The following is a 27,412-nucleotide window of genomic DNA, read 5'->3' on the forward strand; positions in this document are numbered from 1 at the left end:
TATCTGGAAGTGCAGTGTTCCTACGAAGCCATCTGTAAGCCGAAGCAATTATCACTCACTGATACGGAAAAACTGGGGGGGCATTCTCAGATCCAAAAAAATAACCTCTTAGGCTTTTCTGATATCCTAAGACACTACTTGTTTTTTTGTTTTTGTTTTTGTTTTTTTTGCATTTTATTTTTATTTTATTTTATTTTAAATTATTTTTTATAAACATATAATGTATTATTAGCCCCAGGGGTACAGGTCTGTGAATCGCCAGGTTTACAACACCTCACAGCACTCATCATAGCACATACCCTCCCCAATGTCCATAACTCCACCCCCCTTCTCCCAACTCCCTCCCCCCAGCAACCCTCAGTTTGTTTTGTGAGATTAAGAGTCACTTATGGTTTGTCTCCCTCCCAATCCCATCTTGTTTCATTTATTCTACTTGTAATGGATGCACAAAATAAATGGAGATAGAACACAGATGCTCACGGACCCAGTTCAAAGCCCTGGTGGCTAGATGGTGAGGTGCACAGAAAGGTTCCCAGGGAAGGGGCATGGTGACCGACTCATTGCTCAGGCCCGAGCGCTGTCTCCAGAAGCGCTCACTGCACGTGTAACACTGACCACTCAATATTTTTGTTTTACACCTTTCTTCCTAACAGCAAAATTCTCTTTGGATTTCTTTTGGTTAGCAATAACAGGTACTAATGTAGGTTTTCATAAAAGCAAAGCGACATAAGACATAATTTCAAAAGGCGGGTTATACCTGCATCATTAATCCTTAGATGTGCTGTTTTACATTCTTGTTGTTCATCCCTATTTTACAGTTTTTAGTAACTTTCCATATGGCAGAGACAAGAACTTTCGTATATATCCTTGCTATTGATCTGCAGTTGCATCTCAAAAATTATATATACAAACAACTAGGAGACCAACAGAGCACGTAAAGCTGGCTAATTTTCCTAAGTGATCTTATAGAAAAGGAGATGGCAAGAAATTTTCTAAAGTTGTTTCCGTATCACTGCACGTTGCTTTCCCCTTACTGACTTATAGCTAATATTCTGAGAAAAGTCTCTGTACTCCACTGAATAGAGGGCTAAATGACAGAGAGAAATTTGTTTCACTCAACAACAGGGAAAATTAAGAGAGGAGGAAAATGAATTTACATGAAGTACTCCTCACTTCTAGTATTTATGTCTGAAGGAAGACGTCATCTCTAATTTTGTAAACCGCTAGAGGCTAGTAAATCTATTGAGTCCAAAAGAGGTACAGTTGAATTTGCCCTCCATCTGCTTTTCTTGAGTGATTTGAAATGAAAGGGTAAAATTATTCCCCTGAATAGTAGTATTCTGGCTATTTTTAGAAACTAAGTTAATCATTGGTGCTTAGGACAAATTACATCAAAAATTAATTTGAACTTTCAGATCACTATATAGAAAATTTATAATTTAAAAAGAAATTCTGAATTCTCTTCATTGTCCATACTTAGAAAGAAATATGGAATGACAGAACAAAATGGTATCATTTTTTAAGTTTTTGAGTTTTAGGCAATGGATATCATCATGTGTTCTTGGTATGAATTAAAATGACTAGCACATACGGCATTAAAGGAAGAAGCTCGAAGTATACTTACATTCTTGTTTAAATGTGAAATACTCTGTTAGATGTCTACATTCATGATTTCCACGAAGTAAAAACAGTGTTTTGGGGTAAAGAATTTTCAAGGCCCACAAATACAGCACACACTGAAAAAAATAAGAATAACATAAAAATAAACATTTTCCCATTATATTTAAGGGTCCCATTGCCCACACATGAGGAAGACATGAACTAATGTGTGCCTATGACCAAAAGTTTCCAAAAGGCTAGACCTTATTAAGGAGGAATATTAAAAATTAAACAGAAAATATTAGTACAAAGCCAAGGTTTATATGCATAAACTGATTTTCTATGCACCACAAGAAAACAATGGACTGTACAGGGTCTGTTGGAAGAAGTCTGAATAAAGATATACTCAGAATATACTGGTGTACAAGCATGAGAAGAAACGTGATTAGCAATTAATGAATAAAGACACCTCTCTTTATAAAACAAATTAAAAAAAAGATAACAAACAGGAGAGGGCGCCTGGGTGGCTCAGTGGGTTAAGCCTCTGCCTTCAGCTCAGGTCATGGTCTCAGGGTCCTGGGATTAAGGCCCACATCGGGTTCTCTGCTTAGCAGGGAGGCTGCTTCCTCCTCTCTCTCTGCCTGCCTCTCTGCCTACTTGTGATCTTTCTCTCTGTCAAATAAATAAATAATTGTTAAAAAAAAAAAAAGAAAGAAAGAAAGAAAGAAAGAAACAGGAAAATTGGGAAGGAAAGGCAAGACAAAATTTGGAAGTAAACAATGCCACTAGCCTCAGGCTGACTGATTTCTTTTCTTTTCTTTTTTCTTTCTTTTTTTTTTTTTTTTAAGATTTTATTTTTTAAGTAAACTCTACACCCACTGTTTGGCTTGGTTTACATCCAAATATAATTAAACTGAAGGCCAGAGATCTCACTACACATTCTGCAAGTAACTACAGGAAGAATTTCATATACCTTAAAACTCTCAAATTAATTACTTGGGTATTACAGTTTGTGTAAAAATGAAGGTCCCCTTTGAATTCACCAGGTTTGGAATAAGCCTCCTCTGACACAGTCATCCTGGAGTGTGAATTAAGATAAGCAAGATACTGGAATACTACCATCAATTTCATTATCCTTCACTGGCATTCATCAAGAACCCACAGGAAAGAGAAAACCACTCTTTGAAAACAAGTATGCTCTTTTTTCCTCATTAAGTTTATCTTCTAAAAGTGAGGATAAGAAGATAAGAGGACCACAAAAATATTGAGACAAGCCTGATTCTGGTTACTAAAATCTGAAACCAAAAATCATTTAAAACATTTACATTTTTATAAAGAGCTTTCCAACATAGAGTAAATATGCTGCATAATGTCCACCAAGAAAAGCTACTAGTGATTCATTTGTTGTGATACCTGTGAAGACTAATCACCTCTGTCAGCTTATATACCAATTTATTAAATGAGTGGAAATAATTATGTTTGAATATACAGCCCACGTCCTGGGGAAAAACACTAATTATCAAGGCAAGTATGTATTACTTATTTTTTAAGTAAGATATTGTTTCCAACTATGTAATTATAATTGGAGTAAACAAATAATGGGTTGACATCAAATTTTGTATACACACACACACACATATTTGTTACTTCAATTAATTTTCTAATTATCATTTTCTGGTTATACTTATTAGCTAAAGTTCCCATGACAAATAATATTACTATTTCTGAACAGTTGACCAAATGGTCTACCCAAATGATCCTTAAGGTATTATGATCCGTCGTCCATGGTGCACATTCCCTGTTATCCCAGTGGGTAGTATGGTGGCTTGATGAGTCTCTGACTGTTACACATCTGGTTTTCAGGGTACACTGACATGCTTTCACAAAAGGAGTGTGACTCAAACTCGTCTCGCACTTCAGAGAAGATATTTGTAAATGATTATTACAGTCAATGAGAAAACTATTCCCAATTTAAACTTTACAAAGTTGTACCTTAATACTAAAGAAATACACACACACACACACACACACACACACACACACACACACTTCCATATTGGTTGTTAACTTCAGATGTCTAGTTTGGAATAAGATGAGAATGTAAAGTCTTTTAAAAATTATATTTATGGGGCACCTGGGTGGCTTAGTGGGTTAAAGCCTTGGCCTTTGGCTCAGGTCATGGTTTCAAGGTCCTGGGATGAAGCCCAGCATGGGCTCTCTGCTCAGCAGGGAGCCTGCTTCCTCCTCTCTCTCTGCCTGCCTCTCTACTTGTGATCTCTATCAAATAAATAAATAAAATCTCTTAAAAAATTATATGTATTTACTAAAATTGCTACATCTAATATATTCCATTTTTATATTGAGAAAGAGTATATGTTTTGGCCATACTGTAGCTGCTTTTAAAAAAGTTTTTCTTGCTGTTGTTTTTATTAAAGTCTAATTTATATAGGAAGAAGTGCACATATTTTCAATATGCCAGTCAATGAGTCTGTATATGTGTATATTCTCATGAAATGACTAACCAAATCCACTCACATTTCAGCACCCAGAAGGCTCCCTTGTGGCCCTTCCCAATCAATATCCTTTTGGAAATGTTTATTACATTTCTAAAATTCCAACCACAATTCTGAACTCTTCGCATTGGCTTTGTCTGCAAGAATCTTAAGCAAAGCTATTATCTCTCCAACTAAAATCTAAAACACGATTTTCTAACCCCTGTTAAGTGCTACAGGAGTCGCTTTTTAGGACCCATATTTTCTCCTTGCCGTCTGTTAAAGATCCGGTTTTGACATTAGCACATGGCTTTATTGCCTTTAGTTTTAATTTCTGTAGCTTTTTCCTAACTGAAATCTCAAGGAGTGATACAGAAATATTTTATGATATGCTTTTCATACTTATTTACCTTTTTAATGATTCACGGCACATTTAATATCCTTGTTATTGAACGGATATAAAGCACCTAGTATATGGGAGTTTAAGAAATATTAGTTCCTTTTTCCTGTAAATGAGAAGGAAGACAGGAACACCGGAGGTAGGGAAGGCCTGAAGGAAAGCAAGAAAAGAGAAAAGAAGAGGAGAAGGAAAAAGAAAGGGAGAAAGAAAACATAACTTACTTTCCAAATTCTTGGCTCAGCATACCCTCAAAATAAGAATCCTGTTTTCACATTTTATTTCCTTCTCCCCTGTGGCAAGAACAAAATATCTTCCCAAGCGCTGACTAAAACCACAAATGCAGCCAATATGGAAGAAGTGGCATGGTAAATGAAAGGGCAAGAGTGGATTGGAGAGTGGAGCCCGGCCAACCTTCACCCTCAACATCTGGTGGGCAAGAGCCGCCAAGTACAACACTGTCTTGCGGGCAACTGTTCTGCCATCTAAAGTTCTAATATTCTGGGGACCTGTCGATCTGAAGCGAAATCATAATTGGACTTTATTTTTAAAAAAAGGAAAGTTTCTTCTAAAAAAAAGTATCACAATCACTATGCACGGAAACACAAATTAGTTAAAATAATTGGTTATTTTCTTCTATGTGGTAGGAGATGGCTAATGTGAACAAAATGTTCACTGAATTAATTGGTTAAGGTGGAAACAGAGAGGCGAGTTACGTTGGCCTTTTTGCACGGCTAGATGTAAATTCCTTGTGCTAATGACTTTCAACCAGACCTTGACGGTCTTTCCAGGGCTACTCGAAATAATTTAACAGTTACGACTTACAATTAGTTTTAAAGTATGAACAACTGAGCACCCTCTATATTTTTATTAATTTCTGTCACAGACATGGTTTTCTCCTATTTAATCTATCAATCTTCCCCAATGAAGCAGCACTAAGGATATAGTTTTGCCAAGGATACCATCTTCTTCATTAGTTTAATTGATTCACTGGTAAGAGTCGTGCAATGATTTATTTTTGTAATTTATGCCTTTTGATTATGAGTATTCTTGGAAACTTGTATAGGGGAGTAAAGAAAGAGGCAAAAGAGGAAGTTAAAAAGCAAATAGACAGCTTCAGATATACATCAAGCAGCCTTCCAAAATAATTCTCCATGCTGTGATATGTTCCAATCAAAAGGGACGCCTCTCAGTCATGGGACAATTAAGTGAGGGATGTACACTGGCTGGGAAAAGATCCAAACTCCCGAAATGTCAAATGCGGCTCCTCTCAGACATTCCCTGCCTGGTCTGACAAGCATGCCGACAGGCAGCAGAGCCTCTAGTCCTGCACTAACAGAGACCGTCGGCATCAGGGAGACAGCAGACAATTCCCTCCTCGCGTCTGTGGCATCACTCTGTCACCTAACACGGCTTGCTGCACTGTCTGCTTGTTATTCTCATGCAGAAGCACGGGATGCTGCCTGACTTGCCGTGGTTCATTTCGTCTCTGAGTACACAGCGAATAAACACAACAACTCTTCCTGCTTAACTGAGTTTGAGGCTTGGGCTGAGACCTTTATGTAAGTAGCACAGGAGTGGGGGCTCGCTGCTAAGCTCACAGCCCTGCGGCGTGGAGCCGCACAGATTGGCTAAGAAAAGCATGCGAGCAAGCAAACAGAAGGAAACGGCGAGGCGTGCCTCGTCTGCAGTTCTGTTTTTCTCTGCATTCTCAGAGGAGCTCACTCAGACGCGGACCTCTACAGACACGTATGCTTGATCAAAGAGATTAGGTAGCATAATGCCATCATCAGAAAGAGGATGGTATTTGGTGTGAGACAAATTATTACTCCAAATAAAATTACCTCTTCCATCACTACTGAAAAGCCTGCTTGTTTTAGCTGGTCTAACGTTGTGGGGAGTGATTTCTAATCTTGGCAGAGAGAGAAGGTGGTGGGAAGGGTTGGGGAGGGGTGTAGAAACGAACTCCGTGTCCTGCCCACAGCACATTACCTACTGCTTGGAAACACTACCCGGCAGAGATTGTATGAACCTACTCGTCAAAGCTGATTTGGTAAAATTAAACATAAGTGGCTCCTCTTTGCCCAGAGGAGAGCCAAAGAATACCTGCAGGGCAGCGCTAAATTATTGAGGAATCAAGAACCTTTTGAAAGCTTTTAGGATGGTCCACGCCGGAAAAGGGAGCTCTGATTTTAGGAACTCTCGTAAGCTGAGAGTGTCTTACTCAAACAGAATATGCTGTATTCCATGCTGGACCTTCAGATTGAAGAGGTGCAGGAGAGGGCCACGTGTGCCTGTTTGCATGTGCGTGAGTGGATATAAAAGTATGGATCAGTTTCTGCAACACTGATGTGTGCATTTTTGGTGGCTCGCCTCGTGAATGTGGCCAAGGCGTGGGGTGGAGTGGGAAAAGCACAGACTTCCAAGCCCGCGCTGTCATTTACTATGCATGCAACTCTCTCTGAGCTCTGGTTTTCACCCGCACGGAACGAAGACATTTGCACGTTCCTTGCAGAACTGTGAGGAATAAAGGAGCTCATGTATCCCAGCCCAACAAGAGCATTTCGGCATGCAAACAATGTAAGCTTCCTTAATCCACCATTAAGAGCCCCAAAGTATTCTCAGTAAATATATTTTATAGAAACATCTGTTCTATTTTAAACATGATGATATCACTGAGCCATCCCAAAGCCCCTCAAAGGTCACAGTCTAATCAAAATGGATCCTTTTCATAGAGGAGGATTTCACATTTTTGTTATTTCTGTATGCATGTGGCAAGTCCCTGGAGCTGTACTCCCAGACACTTAGAGTTTAATTAAAGAGCTGTTTGTGAAGATGGGAACTCTGGTATATGCATCTCAGAACTTCCAAATGTCCTGATACATTTGCTATGTCACCAGCATCGGGGTTCAATCTCTGATCTTTTGAATTCCAAAAGGTGCCCATGACACACAAAATTGCAAATTTTGGGGTGCCTGGGTGGCTCAGTGGGTTAAAGCTTCTGCCTTCGGCTCGGGTCATGATCTCAGGGTCCTGGGATCTAGCCCTGCATGGGGCTCCCTGCTCAGCAGGGAGCCTGCTTCCCCTCCCCCAACTCTCTGCCTGCATCTCCTGCCTGCTTGTGATCTCTCCTGTCAAATAAACAAATAAATAAAATCTTTTTAAAAAATTGCAAATTCTATAGTTCAAGTATCTAAATAAATTGTAGACTCAAAAGAAATCTGCTGAAGAGTAAGTTAGTGATTATTGCTTCTCAAGTTCTTTAATTTAAGGAAACAGAGCTCTAAAAAGCTCCTAATTAGGGAGAGTTTAGGAAACTTCAAGTAATTTGAGGCCAGAGCTTCAGAAGCCTCAACTCTCAGAGTAAAATTTCAAAGGTAAATAAACATGAACCAGATTAAGAAATAATATTATCCAAAGAAGGAGCTGGCGAGACAAAGACGGAGTCCAAATGTGTCAACTGTTCCTCAAGGAACACATGATTTAGTGGTTCCTCTTTACTAGTAAATTAATAGGGAACGGTGTTATTTCTTTGATTAGATTGAGAAGATGGCAATTAAGTAGTTCAAAATTGCAAATATGCTATTAAAAAATTTTTCTAACATAGCACTCCATCGTTTGGCCAATAAAGATAATCACTCCCAACAGGATAATCTTCGGCTTTCCCTAAGAAGGTGAGCTTCAAGGAAAGTAGAATATCTATTTCGTTCACTCTCAGAACCTTACACAGGAGTACTTTGCATGTTAAATGAATAAGATGTATTTAAGAGTCGCTCAAATAATTTTTGAAGGTATTTACGCAGATTCCACACAGTTGTAACTTAAGAGAAGTAGTAGAAACATTTTACGCCCATTTCTGTTTTCTACTTATTGCAGTCTTTTACAAACCTGGCTACATATTGAAAATCACCTCTGGCCATAGCAACAAGTTCTGGTCTATGGGATGCAAGCCAAAGTAATGGTACCACTTCTAAGAAATATGCATAAATGAGAAGACATGTCCTTCTCTTTTTCCTTTTCCTTCTAGCTGAATGCAACATGGGACATGATGGCTGAAGCTGGTGTAGCTGTCTTGGGTCACAAGGCAGTCTTTGGAATGAGCCCGTGCATCCCATGCCTATCAGAGCAAGAAGGCAGAAAGAACCTGGGCCCTGGCACCATGCTGGGACATACCACGTGGGCAGTCCCATCTGTGAGCTTCTACTGGAGAGAGAAATAAACCTTTATCTTGTTCCAACCACCATTTCTCAGGTCGTTATTTTCTCTTGGCAGATACCAGTCCTAATGTGATATAAAGGTATTAGAAAATTTGTATTCAATCGCCCTTCCCTACTAAGTTGGTCGAGTTAGCACATGAATGACATCTGTGGAGTTTACTAATGTTTTCCCCTGTACTTTTCTTATTTCAATTTCCTTCCTAGCTAGTCTCCCTCCTTTGATTTAGTCTTCCACAATCATGTTTGCTCTCAGAATTGTTCCGCTTTGCTATATTGCAATGGCAATCATTTTCCATACTTCTTTTATCACAAGGTTTTAATAATTCAAATCATTGAATTCTGGATGACCACCTAGTCTAGGCTTTTGATTCTATATAACTTTTTATAGTCATATTTTCCAACATAGATTTAGTTTTCTAGAAAGCAAGGCTACACATCTCTTCAAATTCTCTATAGTTCTGATCATAGTGCAGATACATTTCATGTGTTTACTAATACAGTACATGTTTACCAAATGGAAGAAATATCAAAAATTTACTTTCTCCTTTTGTTTTTATATACCAAAACCATCCATCCTTCCCTCATCATCATGAATAAATAAGAAGTATATGGTTCTCAAATACACAAAGGCTTAATATTTGGTGAAAATATTAAATATATTTTAATATATATAGCCAATGACTATAGCTTCTCTCTCTCTCTATATAGACTCAATTACTGAAGGTAAATTGAACAACCAAAAATATAAAATTGGTATGCTAGCTTTAAAAACAAAAGCTGTTTAAGAGTGGTATGTTCTTCAACCTCAAATATTCCTATAGTAAATAAAATATTATGAAAATTTAAAAACCTAGTCCCCTTTTTACGTGATTATTATGAATATATGATGTTGGTGTGAGACTTTTATAAAGTTGATTTCTCTCTTAATTAAGAATATATGGAGGGCACGTATTGCATGGAGCACGGGATGTAGTACATAATGAATTCTAGAACACTGAAAAGAATTTTTAAAAATAAATAAATAATTTAAAAAAGAATATTTTTTATCTTTTTAAGTGCTTTTTTTTTTTTTTTTTCTCCTGAGAGCGCATATAAAAATGTCAGGTACTATAGCATGAGCTCTGCTTCTTTAACAATCATTCTTTTTTTTTTTAAGATTTTATTTATTCATTTGACAGAGAGAGATCACAAGTAAGCAGAGAGGCAGGCAGAGAGAGAGGAAGGAAAGCAGGCTCCCTTCTGAGCAGGGAGCCTGATGTGGAACTCGATCCCAGGACCCTGAGATCATGACCTGAGCCGAAGGCAGCGGCTTAACCCAGTGAGCCACCCAGGTGCCCCTTTAACAATCATTCTTATTTCAAATCATTTCTTTTTTTTTTTCTTTAAAGATTTATTTATTTATTAAAGAGAGAGAGACACAGAGAGCCCATGCGTGTGCAAAAGTGGGAAGTGGAGGGTGGGCAGAGGGAGAAAGAGAATCCTCAAGCAAGCTCCCTATACAGAGCCTGATGCAGGCCTTCATCCCAGAACCCTGAGATCATGGCCCGAGCTGAAATCTAGAGTCAGACACCCAACCAACTGAACCACCCAGGCATCCCATCAAATCATTTCTTTCAATAAATATCTAACGAACCCTTTCTATGTTTGAGATACCATGGTATGCACCAGGAAAAACAAATAAGTGAATAAAGTGAGGTCTTCGCCTTTATTTTGAATGCAATTTCTACTTACCTGAAGCAGGTGCAGGTGGGAGGTTGAGGAAGGACCGCTACTGAAAAATTATCTGTTTTGTTTTAATTAACGAGTTTGACAAATTACCCTTGTTAGATGAGAGATGCCAAAAAAGACAAAATATAGCAGCTGTGAGTGTACTCACACATACTCACACACAAAAACACAGACACAGACATAGACACACATGCACATGGTTATCAAATTACAAAGGTAAGTTATTGCCTCACAATTATAAGGCATAATCATACAAACACATTCCTGCTTATTTAATAAACTTAGTTTAGTTCTCTTAATAGGAAAAAGTATTATCTAACACGATGCAATTTTTGCGAAGTTGCAAATATAGAAAAGGTATAAAAGGCAAAGTCTTAATAATAGCCATTTCCTTGGCATCTCTATGCATTAAAAAGCATATGGGAATCAACGGAATATAGAATACATAGTATCCCAATAACTGAGTGTACTATTATAGGCTAGGAATTTCCTTAAGACAATAACATTTACCACTTGTGGTTTGCCAAGATATTGTTGATTCATTCCCAAATAGCTAAGAAATGATACAGACTTACTTCGATACTGAAGTACCCTCTGTCAACATAGTCCCCTAAGAAGAGGTAGCGAGTGTTGGCAGGAGATCCCCCCACTTCAAAAAGCTTCATCAAGTCAAAGAATTGTCCATGGATGTCCCCACAAACTGAAAGAAACAAAGAAAATTCATTTTATGGTCACATTATGATTCTCAATTAGATTAAAAAATTACAAAATCTTAGAGGCAGAAGGAAGGTATAGCTCATCTTAGCTGAAACATTCTTTTGCAAAATAGGATAAGGGAGACAGAGATTTCAATGTTAATTAATGGCGGACCTGGCTCTAGGATCCAAATCTACCAATTCACAGATTAACTGTGAAAGTAAATATAATAATAATAATGAATAGTATTGCTGTGCTTTCAATAACGCATCACTACACCCCATCCTTAGAAATTTATGCACCATTTCTGATTTAATACCAACAAGGTCATGGGATGAATTTTCCCTTTGTAGAGAAGAGATAAGGCAAAGAGAGGTTCAGAAATTTGGAATTATCTCTATATAACTGAGGTCTGAATAAATAAGTACTACATTTTATTACCTCCTGGAGAAAAAGAAAGTTAATATGTATCATAAAAACTGTATTTCATTGACCCTAAAATGCCATCAATTATAAAACACATCATTAGTTTATGCACCACCAAAAAAAACCCCTCCAATTTAACTTAAATTATAAAAGAACATTTTATAAGATGTACTTTAATATCAGATGTTAAAATGACAAAAAAATCATCATTTTAAAATTAAATCGTCATTTTTTAAATTAAAAAAAAATCAAAGCTTGTAAAGTACCAAAATCACTGGGAAATAGTATTTCCTAACTTTCTCACCTTCTCTTTTAAAACCAAAATTCTTGAGAGAATGACGTAGCCTCTCTTTTTAGAAACCCCTTATTCAGTACTTATCATTTCCTTTACTACTTCCAAAGCCTTAAGTATATATATATAATCTCCATTATACAGATGAGGAAATGGTGTAGCTAAGACAGGTTATGGGGCTAAGCAAGATCACTCTTCTCTACGGATGATCCAGGATTTAAATTTAGATTTGCGTAATTCAAAGCTTTTGCTGCCAACCATCGTTTATAATATCTTTGCTATTTTATATGTTTTACCTATGTATATGTATTTAATATTTTAAAATAATTTTATGTTTAAATGATGAACATGATGGGTTGTTTCCTGAACACTAAGAGGTTCGTGGAATGAATATATCAACAAATAGAAGGCTAAAAGCATGTCATCTTAACCCATTCTGTGCTGCAATCAATTTAAGATAAAACCATTTTAGTCCACCTCCATCTCCTTCCCCTTCTCCTCCTCTTGTTCGCTAGATGTGGGTCTTCATGTCTTAAATAATCCAAGTTTCTTTCTTCCTTGGATTTCCACAGGCTGATGCTTTTTCACCCACCAGTCAGTCACAGGTCAGAGGGTTCTTTCTTGAGCACTCTTTTTAAAGGAGTTGCCTCTCTCCTAAATCATTCCTCATCCCATGAATTTGCTTTCTTCACAGTACTTAACGCTATCAGGAATTGTCTAGCTTATTAATTTGCATGCTATTTCTTCCCTGATCTTTCCCAAGGAAATATAACCTCTGTGAGGTTGTATAACTGGTCAGTCTTGGTTGCTGTATCCCCAGTACTAAGAACACCACCTCCCAACCAATGGGTGCATGAGAAATATGTGCTACCTGAGGATTCTTCCACTGGCCCTGCGCTGTGCTTAATTTGGAAATTCATTAACTAAGAAGTCAGGGATTTTGAGATGCCCTTGGGATTGATAGAGTTGGATGACAAGTCTGTAGGGCTTCACCGGTGCAAGCCAAAAGCCTTCAACTTGTCTGAGATGCTTGATTTAAGCCTTTGAGTCACAACTTTCAAAAACAGTCTGCAGCAAGACTAGGTTAGAAGGTGGGACCTCCAAGCATCCGATGGTGGTTCCCTTACCTGGTTCTACACCAGAAACACATGCGGGAGGATTGGAAGCTAGATCCCTGGACTTTGAACTAGAATCTCCAGAGATGCAGATTTATAACCAGCTCTTAGATAGGTCTCATCTAGTCAGTAAGGCTAAACAGACCTGCAGTTTTGAGCCTTTGTGGGCCCAGTGCAGTTCCCATCCGGCAAGCTTGTGTGGTTCCCTCCCCTCATAGGGATTATATGTGGGGGAGACACATGTTTGAAAGGCAACTTCTCTCTAAGTTAATTCCAGGTTGGTATGAAAGTAGGAGTTCCTATTTGTGAAAGGATAATATTGAAGGGATTGTCTGATCAAATCTAGGAGAAAGAGATGAAGCTAAGAAATCTGATAACATAGAACAAAACTACTTCTTTGGGCTTTTGAATGTAGCTATTGCTTATGCCTTGTGCACTTCAGTTTTAAGATAAATTATTTATCCCAAATAGCTGGGGACATTCACTATTTTGATACCAAACTTCAGGATGAAAGTGATTGCCACACCCAAGAGGATAGTGGGTGGGAACCATGGCACCATACAGAGGGAAAGTTACCTCTGTGATGCTAAGTGAACGGTAGAGCCAGGTAGCTTTCCCTCTCTCTGTTGCTGTGGCTCCCACCTTCCATCCTCTTGGGCCTATCTGAGCAGTATACAATGCAAGCAAATGAGGCAAGCTGTCTTTTTGTTTGCTCAGTCTCCAATTCTCAACCAGACTAGGTCCTTTCATCTTCGAAACCATTTGGTTTTAACAGCACTTCCAAACAACAAGGCTTTGACAATTCTATTAAACCTTCAAGGCAAGCTCTTTCTTCATCAACATAGACCTGTTTCCCACATTTCCCTAGCTCTCATTATTTTGCTTCTCATCCCCAACTGAACATTGTGGATGGATTACTCAACTAAGGGCCCGCACCAAAAGGCCTGTCAGATTGAAAAGGCTCCAAAACAAAAGAAACACAATACTGTTAATAAAAGCATTCCCACTTTCTATGAAAATATCCATACACTTGGCTAAACATTTCCCCCAAAATATATATTGTGTCTTCAATAGGTTAGTAGGAGAATTGTACATATTTCCATCAGAAATGTAGAGAGTTAAGGCATTAATAAGAGGAACATATCAAAGATAATGAAATAAAACACAAGGATTTTTTTTTTTTCTGGACCATTGATACCCATATTCATGAGTAACCTGATGTGCCACAACCTGATGGTTATTTTCCTTATGAGCTGTGGTCCTACTTTTGTTTTTATACTGGAGAAGGAAGAACTCCATTAGTTTTTATACCTCTCAGGTATACTAAGCAGTTCAGTCTATTTGGTGAGAAGGTGTCATTATTTTCTTGGTTCTTTCCCTAAGTGGGGTGACTAAGTGAGTTTGAATGTGGTTATGCTAATATTCTCAGTACAACAAAATGTACAAGAGTGACCAACATCCTGTCATGCTACCATATTCATTACTTTTTTCTCTTCTGCTATCAGGAGATATACAAATTATGCCAAAAACAATCATACGCTAAGTAATGCCTAAATGAACAATTACTTTTCAGTAACTGCCTTTTAATATTGCTTCCCTGCCCACAATGATTCTCAGTCTACCACACATAAAACTTTATTGGAAATGATTCTCACACATGAGTGGTACCAACTTCTGATCTAAATCTCCTGAAGGAGAGTATGGAATTTTGAAGTGGGAAGCTGAAAAAAAAACATACAGAAAGGATATGTCTTTATTTCTTAAGGAAAGGAATAGCTTTTATTTCTAATATCATTACTGGATACCTTGTTATTAAGCTTTAGAATCACAGGCTCAGAGGGAGGTTCAAGTACACACAAACATAAATATAAATGTGTGTCTGTGTGTGTTATGCATGTGTGTATGTACATGTGTAAAACCACCCACCACAGAGGAGGAATTATTTGGAGATTAGTGGTCAGCGAAGCAGTTAGGGAGTCATTAAACAAGTTCAAGACTTTGCTCACTGTATTTTACAGCAAAGTAGTGCTAAAGTGAAAGAGGAATAAACAGCTGAGGCAGTAACAAGGGACTCTTTGTAGTCAGCTGGGTATGTTCTTGTAATCTACAAACTGGACAATGAGTCAGTCACAGCACAAGTCTAAGAGTCCCTAAAACTAGCACACTGCTAAGGAGAAAAGATAATGGCCAGCATATGGAGGATAAACAGGCTCTTGAGAAAATAATCTCAGGCAGAGGAAGGACAAGCTGGAAAGATAATCACAATCATGACCAAGCCCCTGCCTTGCATCTGCCGACTAGAGACACGCTGGTAACTCTATTTAGAAGGGATAAGTGTTCAGTACAAGAACCACATGCATATTAATCATACAATTAGGTATGCACATCATAATTAATTTAGTGAATCAGCAAATAACTATGGCCATATTATAATTTAATTATTTTTTCAAAGAATTCCATTGTTTCCAAGATCACATTGGCAATTACATTACGACATTAAAAAATGTAAACAGTAGACAGTACTGAATATAGAAGGATGAGGGCCCAGTGTAACCGCTATACAGCTGATAGTCTCAAAAGGACTTTGACAGGGACGCCTGGGTGGCTCAGTTGGTTAAGCGGCTGCCTTCGGCTCGGGTCATGATCCCAGCGTCCTGGGATCGAGTCCCACGTCGGGCTCCTTGCTCAGCAGGGAGCCTGCTTCTCCCTCTGCCTCTAGCCTGCCACTCTGTCTGCCTGTGCTTGCGCTCTGCATCTCTCTCTCTCTCTCTCTAACAAATAAATAAAAATCTTAAAAAAAAAAAAAGGACTTTGACAAAAACTATCATTCTGAATAGGAGTCATACTAACAAATATACTATAAAACATATACTTTCATGTAAAACTACTTTAAATAGTTTTGAATTAGTGCTAACACTCACACATTTGGTCCTGTTTTCTTGTTTACACACACAAAAAAATCAAAAACATCATTAGGTCAATTTCCTACTGACACTAAGCAAAACTTCCATAACATCATAGCATTCGAGTTTAAAGAAAGCTTAACAAATTAGAAGGTTTGTGAACAGAGGAGTGAGTTGTTAAAGACAGACAAACAGATCAAACAAAATAAAACAAAACAAAACTTCAAATGATAAATTACAGGGGAAAAATAGATTTTTAATGGACCAGCACTTCTAAATTGCATCGATACCATGATTTAGAAGTCAAGTGCTTTGGATTTTTGAGTTGCTATTTTTCTATAAAGACCTTTTAATTTCTCCAAAATGCTGGCTTTTATCATCTTGGAAGACCTGCATGAAGTAGAATATACAAGTTTTTTCAGTTCATACTGAACTAACAGTTTGTAATTTTTCTTTAAGAAAAGATGTTACTGAATCGCCCAGCAATTTTCACCATTAGATTGCCACTGTCCTTTTTTGCTTCATTGACTTCAACCCACTATTTTTACTGTAATAGCCACATTCTCCCAAGACAATAACATCTCTAATGTTTTTTTTAAATACTGTTAACTTCTATATATGTTTGCCAATATGATTTTTTTTAAGTTTTTTTTTTTTTTTTTTTTTTTTCAGACAGAGATCACAAGTAGGCAGAGAGGCAGGCAGAGAGGGAGGGGGAGGCAGGCTTCCTGCTGAGCAGACAACCTGATGAGGGGCTCGATCCCAGGACCCTGGGATCATGACCTGAGCTGAAGGCAGAGGCTTAACCCACTGAGCCACCCAGGCACCCCAATAACATCTCTAATGTTAAAGAACTAACATGTTGAATTCTCAGCATGAGGGGATTAATCTTTTAAACTTATTGGCTTGATTCTTGAATCCTCTGTCAGCTACAACTTATTTTTTTCCAAAATTTACAATTCTGCAGAGAAAGGTCTTATGTGTAGAGATTGTGCTCTAGGTTAAAGACAGTGATAGCACTAGTACATATTTGCTTCCTCCTGCTGATAATCCAGCTTTAGGTAAACCTTCTGAATGGTAAGTTCCAGTACAAATCAGCTGGCATGAGTACGTGTAGTTTATTAGCAGAATGTTAAACTTCTGAAATCTGGCAATTAGTGAGATAAAAGTGAGTTTTATTATGGCATTCACTTACTTCTAAAAATCTGCAACTGTAAAATAAACTAACCAAGAAAAACTAAAGGGGTCTAATCCACTAAAGATGTGTACTTCAATATAATTGATATTTTCCGTATCGCAAATATTATATGTCAAATGTTTAACAAGCCTTGGGCATTTTATAAAATACAAAATATGAATTCTCAACCAGGGCACTCTGGTTTTGATAGTATAAAACAGTAATGAAAAATCTCCAAATCAATATTTGCTAAATACTGAAATTTCAACAATTTTATTTTTTTAAAGATTTTATTTATTTATTTGAGAGAGAACAAGCAGAGGGAATAGGCAGAGGGAGAGGAAGAAGTAGGCTCCCTGCTGAGCAGGGAGCTCAACCAACATGGGGCTTGATCCCAGGACCTTGAGATCATGACCTGAGCCTAAGGCAGACACTTATCTGTCTGAGCTACCCAGGCACCCCATGAAATTTCAATAATTTTAAAAGAAAAAAAAAAAAGCTATGAAATTACAGAACAATGACAGCACCACTGCAGATTAGTAGCAATGATTTCAAACACTTTATATTTATGATGCTGTTCTATGAAGATAAATAAACTCCCTGTTCACCAGTGACAATGAGAAATATAACAGGACAACTGAAAAAAAAAAAAAAGGAAAATATATTATGGATTCTAATAGTAACAGTACAGTACTAAACCCCTAAATCCCCAAATCTCAGTTGATAATGATAATCTGATGGAAAAAAACTAGAATAGTCTACATTTTTAAACTATGTTATAGAAGAACCAAACAATACGTTTGGTTGTACTATGGGTACAACACCATAATATATGTATACAGTGTATTCCAATCAATAGAAAAATAAATTATTGAAATTTATGCTTATTTTTTTGTCCTAAAAATAAGTGTTCTCACCATCAAAATTATTGTTTGATTTTTTTTTTTTTCCTTCCTGAGTTGAATGCTTTGGAAGATTTTGTTTATTGGAAGAATTTAATTTATTAAATAAGAATGTATTTGTTTTAGCTGTTATCACTATTTTTCCACCTCAGCATCAATCCAGCTTATAATAAAATGCATAATTATTATTATATAAGTCATGGTCATGACTGTGATACTAATGACTAACAGCAATTATAAGGATGTACAATACTTACTGGATTATTTAATTAAATTTGGTCATCACTCTGTTCATGTGCCTAAGTTTGGCCAGACGTGGAAACTATTGGTTGGTTATGTGATATGTGGATTTATTTATATTATGTAGTTCACCAAGCCCTTGATTGTCATTGGCAATCAAGAGTACTGGATGAACACTATTCGTTGATGTGACTTCAGTCAAATATAAATAAATTTGATGATTTACATACTTAGATATACTATTAGTAAATGAATGATTGTTCTCTTCACTTTTCGAAATACTGATACCAGATTTCAGAACATAGTGAATGCCCTCCAGGCCTGAAACATGGGCTTTCATTACTATAACCAGATCTGGGGATTACAGATCTATGCCTTAGTAGTGTGCCCATCTGTGTATTTCTGGAGGCTTGCTTTGTTTTGTTTTGTTGTTGTTGTTGCTGCTGTTTTAACTATTTGGTTACAAATAGTTAAATAGTACTCTTTCAGATATGGTATTTCATCCTTGAGAAGAGGCAGTAGAGTGCAATGGTTGAGTACACAGACTGCGAAGCTAGACTGCCTGGTTGTGTAAATGCTTCTTGTTAGTTTTTTGGTTTGTATGTGTATTTCTTTTGATGGACTGCAGTTGATGAACTACGGCTTTCTTAGTTAATTATTATCGTCTTCCTTCTCCCAAAATCAGCTTTACTACTTATTGAATATGTAGATTTTTCCAATTTGCTTTTCCAACCTCCCCTTTCCATATACATTCACACTCTACTCTTTTTTTTTACTACTTTTCCTTTTGCTTTCACCATTTTGCTTTGTAAAAACACGACACCCCGTCTGACTAGGACAAGCTACTTAATCTTTCTAGGAGGTCTCAGATGCCTCATCTGTAGGAGGTTTCACATGAGACCTTACTTGATATGTTTTCTTTAATTATATAAAATAATATAAGGGAGAAAAAAAGCTTAGGAGGCTGTGGTCCATGGACTGTACAAACACAACACGAAATAGTCATGGTAGCTATTCCAGATGGCGTCTGCCTAAGAAATATCATGAATGTTTTGCCAGATTTAGCTAGATGATCGAAGTAACTATATTCAACCTAGCCATAAATAAAATATACCAAAAATTGTTCATTTTTTCCCACTTTTTATCCAAATCTATGCTATCATATATTGAAAGCTACTGAGGCTGAAGTCAAAGAGACTTGGTCTCTTGCTCCACAACTGCCATTTCCTAAGAGTGGAAATATCGCCAGATGGCTTCAGTGATATTACCAATCTTTCAGGGGGTAACAGCACCATGGTGAGTTTCTAGTTAGCCTCATTTTCCTTTGTAGCAAAGCTCATTTACAAGACTACTCTGTTTTATGGCTGTGTAATGGTAGCAATGTTTTAAATTAAGCTGGAAGTGACATAGTAAATAGAAGGAATATAAGGTATTGCACCAAATGGATCAAAAACAAAATAAAACAAAACAACTCTTCTTAGAATTCTGGAAAAATCAATTAAGAAAAATCTTCTAGGTGGTGAATAAATGAGTCATTTCTTCTTATTATTACAATACTCCTCAAGTTTGGACAATTTATTTATTTTTTTTAAAGATTTTATTTATTTATTTGACAGACAGAGATCACAAGTAGGCAGAGAAGCAGGCGGAGAGAGAAGAGGAAGCAGGCTCCCCGCTGAGCAGAGAGCCCGATGCGGGGCTTGATCCCAGGACCCTGGGACCATGACCTGAGCCAAAGGCAGAGGCTTTAACCCACTGAGCCACCCAGGTGCCCCAAGTTTGGACAATTTAAAAGATTATTTTGTTTCTAATATTTTAAAAACTCAAGGAAAGCAAGCTAGTGATACTTAATTCTAAAGTCCCCATATTCATCATTAAATTGGCAATTATAGCCAGTGGGTTTATCGGTAAAGGACTTTTTATCTAGCACTGAATTTCAAGTGGGCAGTTCTATTTATGCCTACTAGTAAGGGAACAAAGCTAGTAAGTGCTATTCCTAAAAGATAATACTTAAATGACTTAATAGGAAGAAGGATTAAATTTCTTTAGTAAAAATATGTAAGCTTACTTGTCATATGAGGTATATTTGGAAATGGAATTTTTAATTTTTAATTGACCAATTATTAAAAATAGATGAATAACTCAGACATGCTAGAACACATTCATCTGAAATTTAGCTAAGAAAAAGTATTCTCTGGTAAATAATTCTGACAAGGCAATGAGTTTATTTTTTTAATTCTAATTAGTTTTCCTTAATCTATCAATCCCCCATCTTGTCTTTCATTCAGATATACCAGAATTTATTTGGTTAAATATGTGAAACAATAGGGGCACCTGCATGGCTCAGCTGGTTAAGTGTCTTCCCTGATTCTAGCTCAGGTCATGATCCTAGAGTCCTGGGATCAAGCACCAATGTCGGGCTCCCTGCCAAGGAAGCCTGCTTCTCTCTCTCTCTCTCTCTCTACTCACCGCCCCCACCATGCGCATGCTCGCTCGCTCTCTCTCTCTCAAATAAAACATTTTTTAAAATCTTTAAGAAATACCTGAAAAATTAAGCAAACCATTGAAAGGTGTAATATTTGCTAAATAAACTGTATTAAAAGGATGAATAAGGACCCCCCCCAAGACTGAGGGTTTCTTATTTATTCTAGAATATATTGGGACAATAAAGAAATGAAAGGCTTGGAATTTGGTCTCAAGAACTTAAGCATGTACTTGAGAAAGCAGATGCATCCAAAATGGTATTGAAAAGTGTTGGCTTCCTGGCATCCAAGTATTGCCTCTCCATTTTGAAACTCAGAGCACTCTCTCATGGTCAAGAAATATGGGTTTATGAGTTAGTTCTCCCATAAACATTTATATAAGTGAATCATTTCATTGCCTCTTTGCCATCTGTCAAACTTCCTAACAGAGGCAGAAGGATATATAGTTTCTCTAAAAATAAATGTCAAGTTAAAATTACTTTACATATACTTTTTTATGTTTTTATTTTGAACTTTCAAATTACATTAAGAAAGCATCAGAGTGTGTTGTTTATCCAAAGGAGGTATCAATTTAGAATTTTCAAATTTAAATAATTAATCTCATATTTCAATGTCAGAACTAATCTCCATTCAATTGAATATTCCTCTTGTGGAGCTGATTATATTCCACAGTGATAAAATCATCAATTTTGTTTATCTCAATGAATACAAATTGGGGTCACAGTCCTAAACTGACCTAGGTCAAGCATCCACATCTCTGTATATTTTGTACTTTTATATATGTGCTTGTCACCAATTTGAGCATGAATCACGTCTTATGTCTCTTCACCATTTGACAAATATCTATTAAATTATGCAAAAATCATGTTTCTCTAACATGTTGTATAAGGCATATAAACTAAGGAATCATGGCAAACTAATGCAGGTGTTTGGAAAACAAAACCACTGCCAACAACTCATCTTATACTGTGATTCATTAATAATCATTTTCAAATTCAGTTTATTTTTCATTTGATTAAAAATGATGAATGCTTCTTATATATTTGAAATGCTAAAAGGATCAATCAGGTTTGTCAATCAACTCTTTTCCTTTGCCTTGACAAAATATAAAGAAACTGAAAAACAAAAAAATTTCATAATGTGTTTGGTGAATTACTAAACTGATTTTACTAAGGAAAAGTTTATTTTATAAAATCACATAATTTAAGTTACATTTCATTATAAATCTGCTTTATTAAATCTCCAGAACTCTTTCTACCATCTATATTCATTTAAGATATTTTAAATATGACTTTCAAGTGTTCTTAATACACATGAGGCTGATTTTAAAATATTGTGTCTCTTTGTTGTTAGTCCTGTTACAAATTGAACTACATTTTTCAAAAGGACACTGGATTTCTCCTGTGATGTTTTGATACTTTACAATAGAGTTCACATGTTAGAGGGACAAATTGTCCAAAATCCCAAATAAATAGCTAACTATAAACTAGGATATTCTCTTTAGTCTTAATTAGCAGATAGTTACAAAATAACTCCCATGTGATAGGTGTTATGGAAAATGAAAAAAGAGTGACTTTCAATGATGGGAAGACAAGTTTATATAAATATGAAATAATTCAAGAATAAGATGTACTTTTATAGTAAAGCAATATAAAAACAATCAATTCCCTTAAGAAAGACAGAGCGTACTTGGGATGAAAGACTTAGAGATACGAATAAGGACCAGATGAGGCTTCCAAGAGCAAAAGGGCTAAGGATCTGACCTTTCATCACTAAGAAAACACTGACCTTTGACCATGATCTTCACTCTCTGGCTTCTAGACTTGGGAAATGTAGCTGGCTAAAACCCAGTGCAGAGGGATCCAATCAAGAGTCTCCTTAACTTTTCAAATGTCTCAGAACTAGAGACGAGATAAAATCACTAGAGATAAGATGAAATCAACTGTACTCTATTTGTTCTACAGATACTACCTGGGAAGAAGGAAGAAGTCAAACATAGGGTTTGCAATGTGTGCTGTGGCCATTATGGCAAGTCTGATCCTTTCCTTCTGTTTCATGAATAAGTAATTTTCCTCTCTGTAGTGCTAAGTCATCCTGACCACTTTGGAGCTTTCTTTCACTAATAATAAGAGCAAGCAAAGACCAGTGTGACTAAGGTCATCTATTGGCTGCAAATGTGTTCTTCAGAGCCAAAAGGGTGCATGAGGAGTGTTAGGGCCCATTACAACAATAGGGTCTACTTCTATCATGTTTCATACTTGAGTTTCCCATGGAAGATTTCTTGGTGTGTATGGGTGGGCATTGTGTTGGGGTAAGGGTGAAGTGCTTAGAGTCTGCTGCTTAAAATTTGTTTACAATTATTACTGAAATAGAAGGCTTAACAGAAAATCAGAAATCTGGAAATGAAGGTTGGTTGACATTATCAAAGAAGATTTAACCAAAGGGAAGTGACCTGTAGCATTTATAAAAATTTGTAATCAATTGAGGATAAGAGGAAGGGATCCCTAGGTAAGAAAGGGCAAATGAACCAGGATAAATAGATTGCAAAAAGGAAAAAAAATATGTTTTGATCAGAGGGTATACATGAAACAGAGGAGATAAGTTAGATTAGATTGTGAAGGGCCTTGAATTCTTACATGTGATGTTTTGAGAAGGAAAACAATCCCAGTAATGTAAGAAGATAAATCTGGAAGCTCTCGAGGAAAATGCAATGGTGTGGAAGAATTGAGAGCCAGGTGGTTTTCAATTAGAGGTTCATTACAATAATTAAGTCACAAGACAAGGAGGTCTGATACTACAATGGTGGCAATGTTAAAAGATCTAAGGGGCCTACTATTTTCATACTTCTCTATGACCGTTCAAAAGTATATAATAAATGAAGTCACTCATGTATACCCCGATTCTGTAAATAGTAAATGTCTACAACATTCCCAAGAATGTTGGGTTAGACCTTAAGAATGTTAGGGTGTTAGACCCTAAGAACATAACAGAACTTAGACATAACTAATGCTCTCTAGAAGTAGCATGTAAGAAAGATAATGAACTAAGTAAGTAAAATTACTAGGGTAGAAGCTCTAAAGGCAGAGATTTTTTTTTCTTCTTCTTTGTTCACTGTTGTAATCCTAAAGGCCAGAATACTGCTTGGCACTTAGGGAATCCTCAATAAATAGTCACTGAACAAATGAATGAATGAATGAATGAATGAATGAATGAACAATGCAATGGGCATGGTAAATTTGGTAAAGTTTCCCAGACGATATGGTGCTTAAGCTGAAATCTGAATAACTAAGAGCAGTTAGTGACAGAATGATTGGGCCACGGGCAGGAAATACTGCTCAGAAGAACAATGTGTGGCATTAATTTATGAAGTGAAAGCATATCTGTGAATTTGGAGTCTAGGGAGGTCATGAAAAGAGATGAAGCTGTAAGATTACCACCGGCCAGAGAACACAGATGTTTTCATCCAAGTTAGGAAATAGGAATTTCATCCAAAGAGGAGCCAAGAAAAGAATTTGATTTGGGCAAGAGAAAGACTATCTTAGCCCTGGTAAGTCACTCTACTTCTCTAAGTCTCAAGTGCCTAATGCGTAGAATCAGGGCAGTAGCAGCTATCATACACAGCGGTTGTGCAGATTAAATCTGATAATGTAGTAACTGGCACAAGTCAGTAACTCAACACGAGGTAAGTTTCCTATCTCCAGAATACCACAGCTCTTGTCAGCTCCACTTGATTGGAGCTGCCCACCTCCCCTTAGTAAGTGATTACAGTAATATTTCAAAGTAAAAATATCACTGGCTTTAGTCTGGATAAAGAGTTTTGTATATCTTACACTAATATTTTGCCTCCTTTTATGTAATGCTAGGTAAAGGGTGATAATCCCAATGTTAAACCTATAGATGCAAACCACAAGAAAGGTGACATTGCTTTTATTCACCTCTTTTCACACACGTGACTGAATCAGAACAAAACAGCTGCAGAATATTTAAAAGATAAAATACACATAAATAGTTTATACAGAAATTAGAATTTTTGTGTCGAGCAGCACATTTTTATTACAACACTTTTAAATCCCATCACTTATAAAGTCCTGTAACTGATATTCATTATTGAAGTACCTTAACATGGACAGGTTTCTGAATTATTAGAGTCTGCTGCTTTCCACTATACACACAATGCTTTCCACTGCTTGTGAATACAATGTATTTAAAATGAAGCGAAGAGTTCCAGTGTGTCCTGAAGCAGAGATTCAAAATCCACCAAAGCCTCAAACATAACAATGAAGTGTAAATGCTTGTTTGCATGCAGGTGAGGAAAAATAAGATAACATAGAACCTTAAACCACATAAAAGATCTGTTCCCAAGATCTTTGAAAATCCTATAACCCGAAAATGTTATTAAGCATATTATTCCATGAAATGTGGTTAAGCATGAGCACTGGTTTCAGGCACAAATGGATCTGGGCTTACATAAAACCTCTCTAACTTTCCTTTTCATATCAGCTTCTCTGCACACTGGTCTTATTTTCTCCTACCAGTTAGACTTATTCCAAGTATCCTCCAAATCACATCCTGCCAGCACGCTGAGTTAAGAGGTAGATTCACCAATTCCAGCCCAACTAGCCATGGAATAACTTCTCCCCTGCATTTCCCCCCTGTATTTCCCTGTTCACTCATGATTCAGAACCTATGTCCACGGAACAGTGCATGCCAGCGGGCCAGTCCTAAGTCGTGTGCCCACCCAGACTTCCTCATGGGAACAGGTAACATCTGTCATATAAAAGGAATGGGGATAGGAGAAATATTCTAGGCAAACACAAAAAGGGGTTTGTTTGTCTTAAAAAAAAAAATGGTTGGAATTCTTGTACTTCTGTTTACCTTAAAGATCACTTCAGTAGCCTTTGCTAGAGTTTTAAGTCCTTATTTGAGCAACATGGCAAGAACTGGACAACTCACTGAAACAGTTTAATATTCACTTTATGTAGTGTCTGCACAGAATGCATGATGGAATCACTTCTATTACAGACCCAAATCCCTGAAGAAGATGAAATTCCACTCTTCAGTTTATCTAAAGCCTTTCCTTCTGGTTATAGTCATCGCCTCACCCCTTCTCACTGCCAATGGAACTGGCTCTTTTTATGGTCTTTTTTCTTTATCATAGGAAAATACACATACATACACACAGATATACAGGTGAAAAGACACACAGTACTTAAAAAAAGAAAAAAAGGCAAAATGTAATTCAGACACTGAAGGATCCACTAGCCTAATGCATGAGCTAAATTAAACATGTAATGAACCACTGTGAAAGGTCAAGTCTTAGAATGTAAAAAATTGTGGATGCCAAGATTCAACTCTTCTCCTACTGTATCCTGTGATGTCTAAAATATGGTGAAAACATTTTAAGTACCATGACTCATGTCTCTGAAGATGGCAGCAGTTTTCATACAAAGATCAAGTGTTGGAAAGGGATGGAAAACTGGAAACGAAACAACTATATAAAAACCCACTTAGGGGATGATCTAATCTTCGTTGATTCCAATTCCTGTAAGGATTAGAAAAGCCTACGTTAAGCACACTTTCCATATTTCTCTTTCCGCAGTTGTCATTAATATGGTATTCACAAAAGACTTTTTGACTAAATCACAAAAGAGATGAGTTTCTTCATACTTCAGCCATATTGCTTCCTACTTTCTGTCAGAATCTTCTACGTGGAAATCAAGACTGGTTACTCTGGAAATACCGATGGTACAAACACGTGGATTATCACAATGAGCCTCTATGTATGATGCAGCTTTTCTTCATAGTATCTTTAAAAACTTCACAGACCCAACAAAATCCTGCTTACCCACGACTCAAGCTCTCAAGAGCAGACATACAGAGCAAATTCTTAGTTAAGTGTTTCACTCAGAAAATAACCACATTCTCTTCTGTAGGAGCCTTCAATCGCCTCTTTTTTTTGTTTGTTTTGTTTTGTTTTTAAAGATTTTACTTATTTATTTGACAGACAGAGATCACAAGTAGGCAGAGAGGCAGGCAGAGAGAGAGGAGGAAGCAGAGACCTGCGAGCAGAGAGCCCGATATGGGGCTCGATCCCAGAACTCTGGGATCATGACCTGAGCCAAAGGCAGAGGCTTAACCCACTGAGCCACCCAGACACCCTCAAATGCCTCTTACATAAGAAAATCTATCTGTGTTGGAAATTGGCCATGGAATCAAAATTTACAGTGCTGCTTCCATGAAGACTGTTAAAACTGTATGCATACTTCAGGCTTGCCAAGAGGCTATTGATTCCATGTTTGAGGAGAGGCAGTTCCAAAAGTGAGCAGAATCCACAGCACCAATTTTGGGTTTATAACTTAGATCTTAGTAACCTAGGTGTTCAGTATTGTAGGTCCTCTACAATTTGGGTCCAGATTTGTCCCCACAGGGACCTGAAATCTTGTTCTCCCTTACTTTTTAGCCCAGGGGATTACTTTGGGTTATACTACTTATTTACAGAAACCCCTAATGCCTATTCATTGGCTCAGTCTCAACCCACCACCTGTTCTCAGATCTTCCCTAGGTCCCTAATGATGACATCTGCTTGCTTCTAGATATCCGGTTCCTCCATCTTGAACTTCTCTGTTACTAGGTATTAGGAGTTGAATTGTGTCCCCTAAAAAGATGCTGAAGTCCTAACTCCTGGTACCTATGAATATAAATTATTTGGAACTAGTGTCTCTCTGCAGATGCAATCAGATTAACA

At 37.1% G+C, this 27,412-nt stretch overlaps 1 protein-coding gene across 7 annotated transcripts in view; it reads right to left on the minus strand.

Moving 5' to 3' along the window:
- Positions 1-27,412, minus strand: part of PPP3CA (protein phosphatase 3 catalytic subunit alpha) — a 320,387-nt gene that overhangs the window by 72,561 nt on the left and 220,414 nt on the right. For all 7 annotated transcript variants that reach the window (XM_032333006.1, XM_032333012.1, XM_032333009.1 and 4 more), the window contains 2 exons: positions 11,009-11,133; positions 1,625-1,736 (listed from right to left, as the gene is read on the minus strand). In XM_032333006.1, coding sequence (XP_032188897.1) covers positions 1,625-1,736; positions 11,009-11,133 — 237 coding nt within the window. The remainder of the gene's footprint in view (positions 1-1,624; positions 1,737-11,008; positions 11,134-27,412) is intronic.

This window comes from Mustela erminea, chromosome 2 (assembly GCF_009829155.1).
Source record: "Mustela erminea isolate mMusErm1 chromosome 2, mMusErm1.Pri, whole genome shotgun sequence".
In the NCBI taxonomy this organism is placed as follows: domain Eukaryota; kingdom Metazoa; phylum Chordata; class Mammalia; order Carnivora; family Mustelidae; genus Mustela; species Mustela erminea.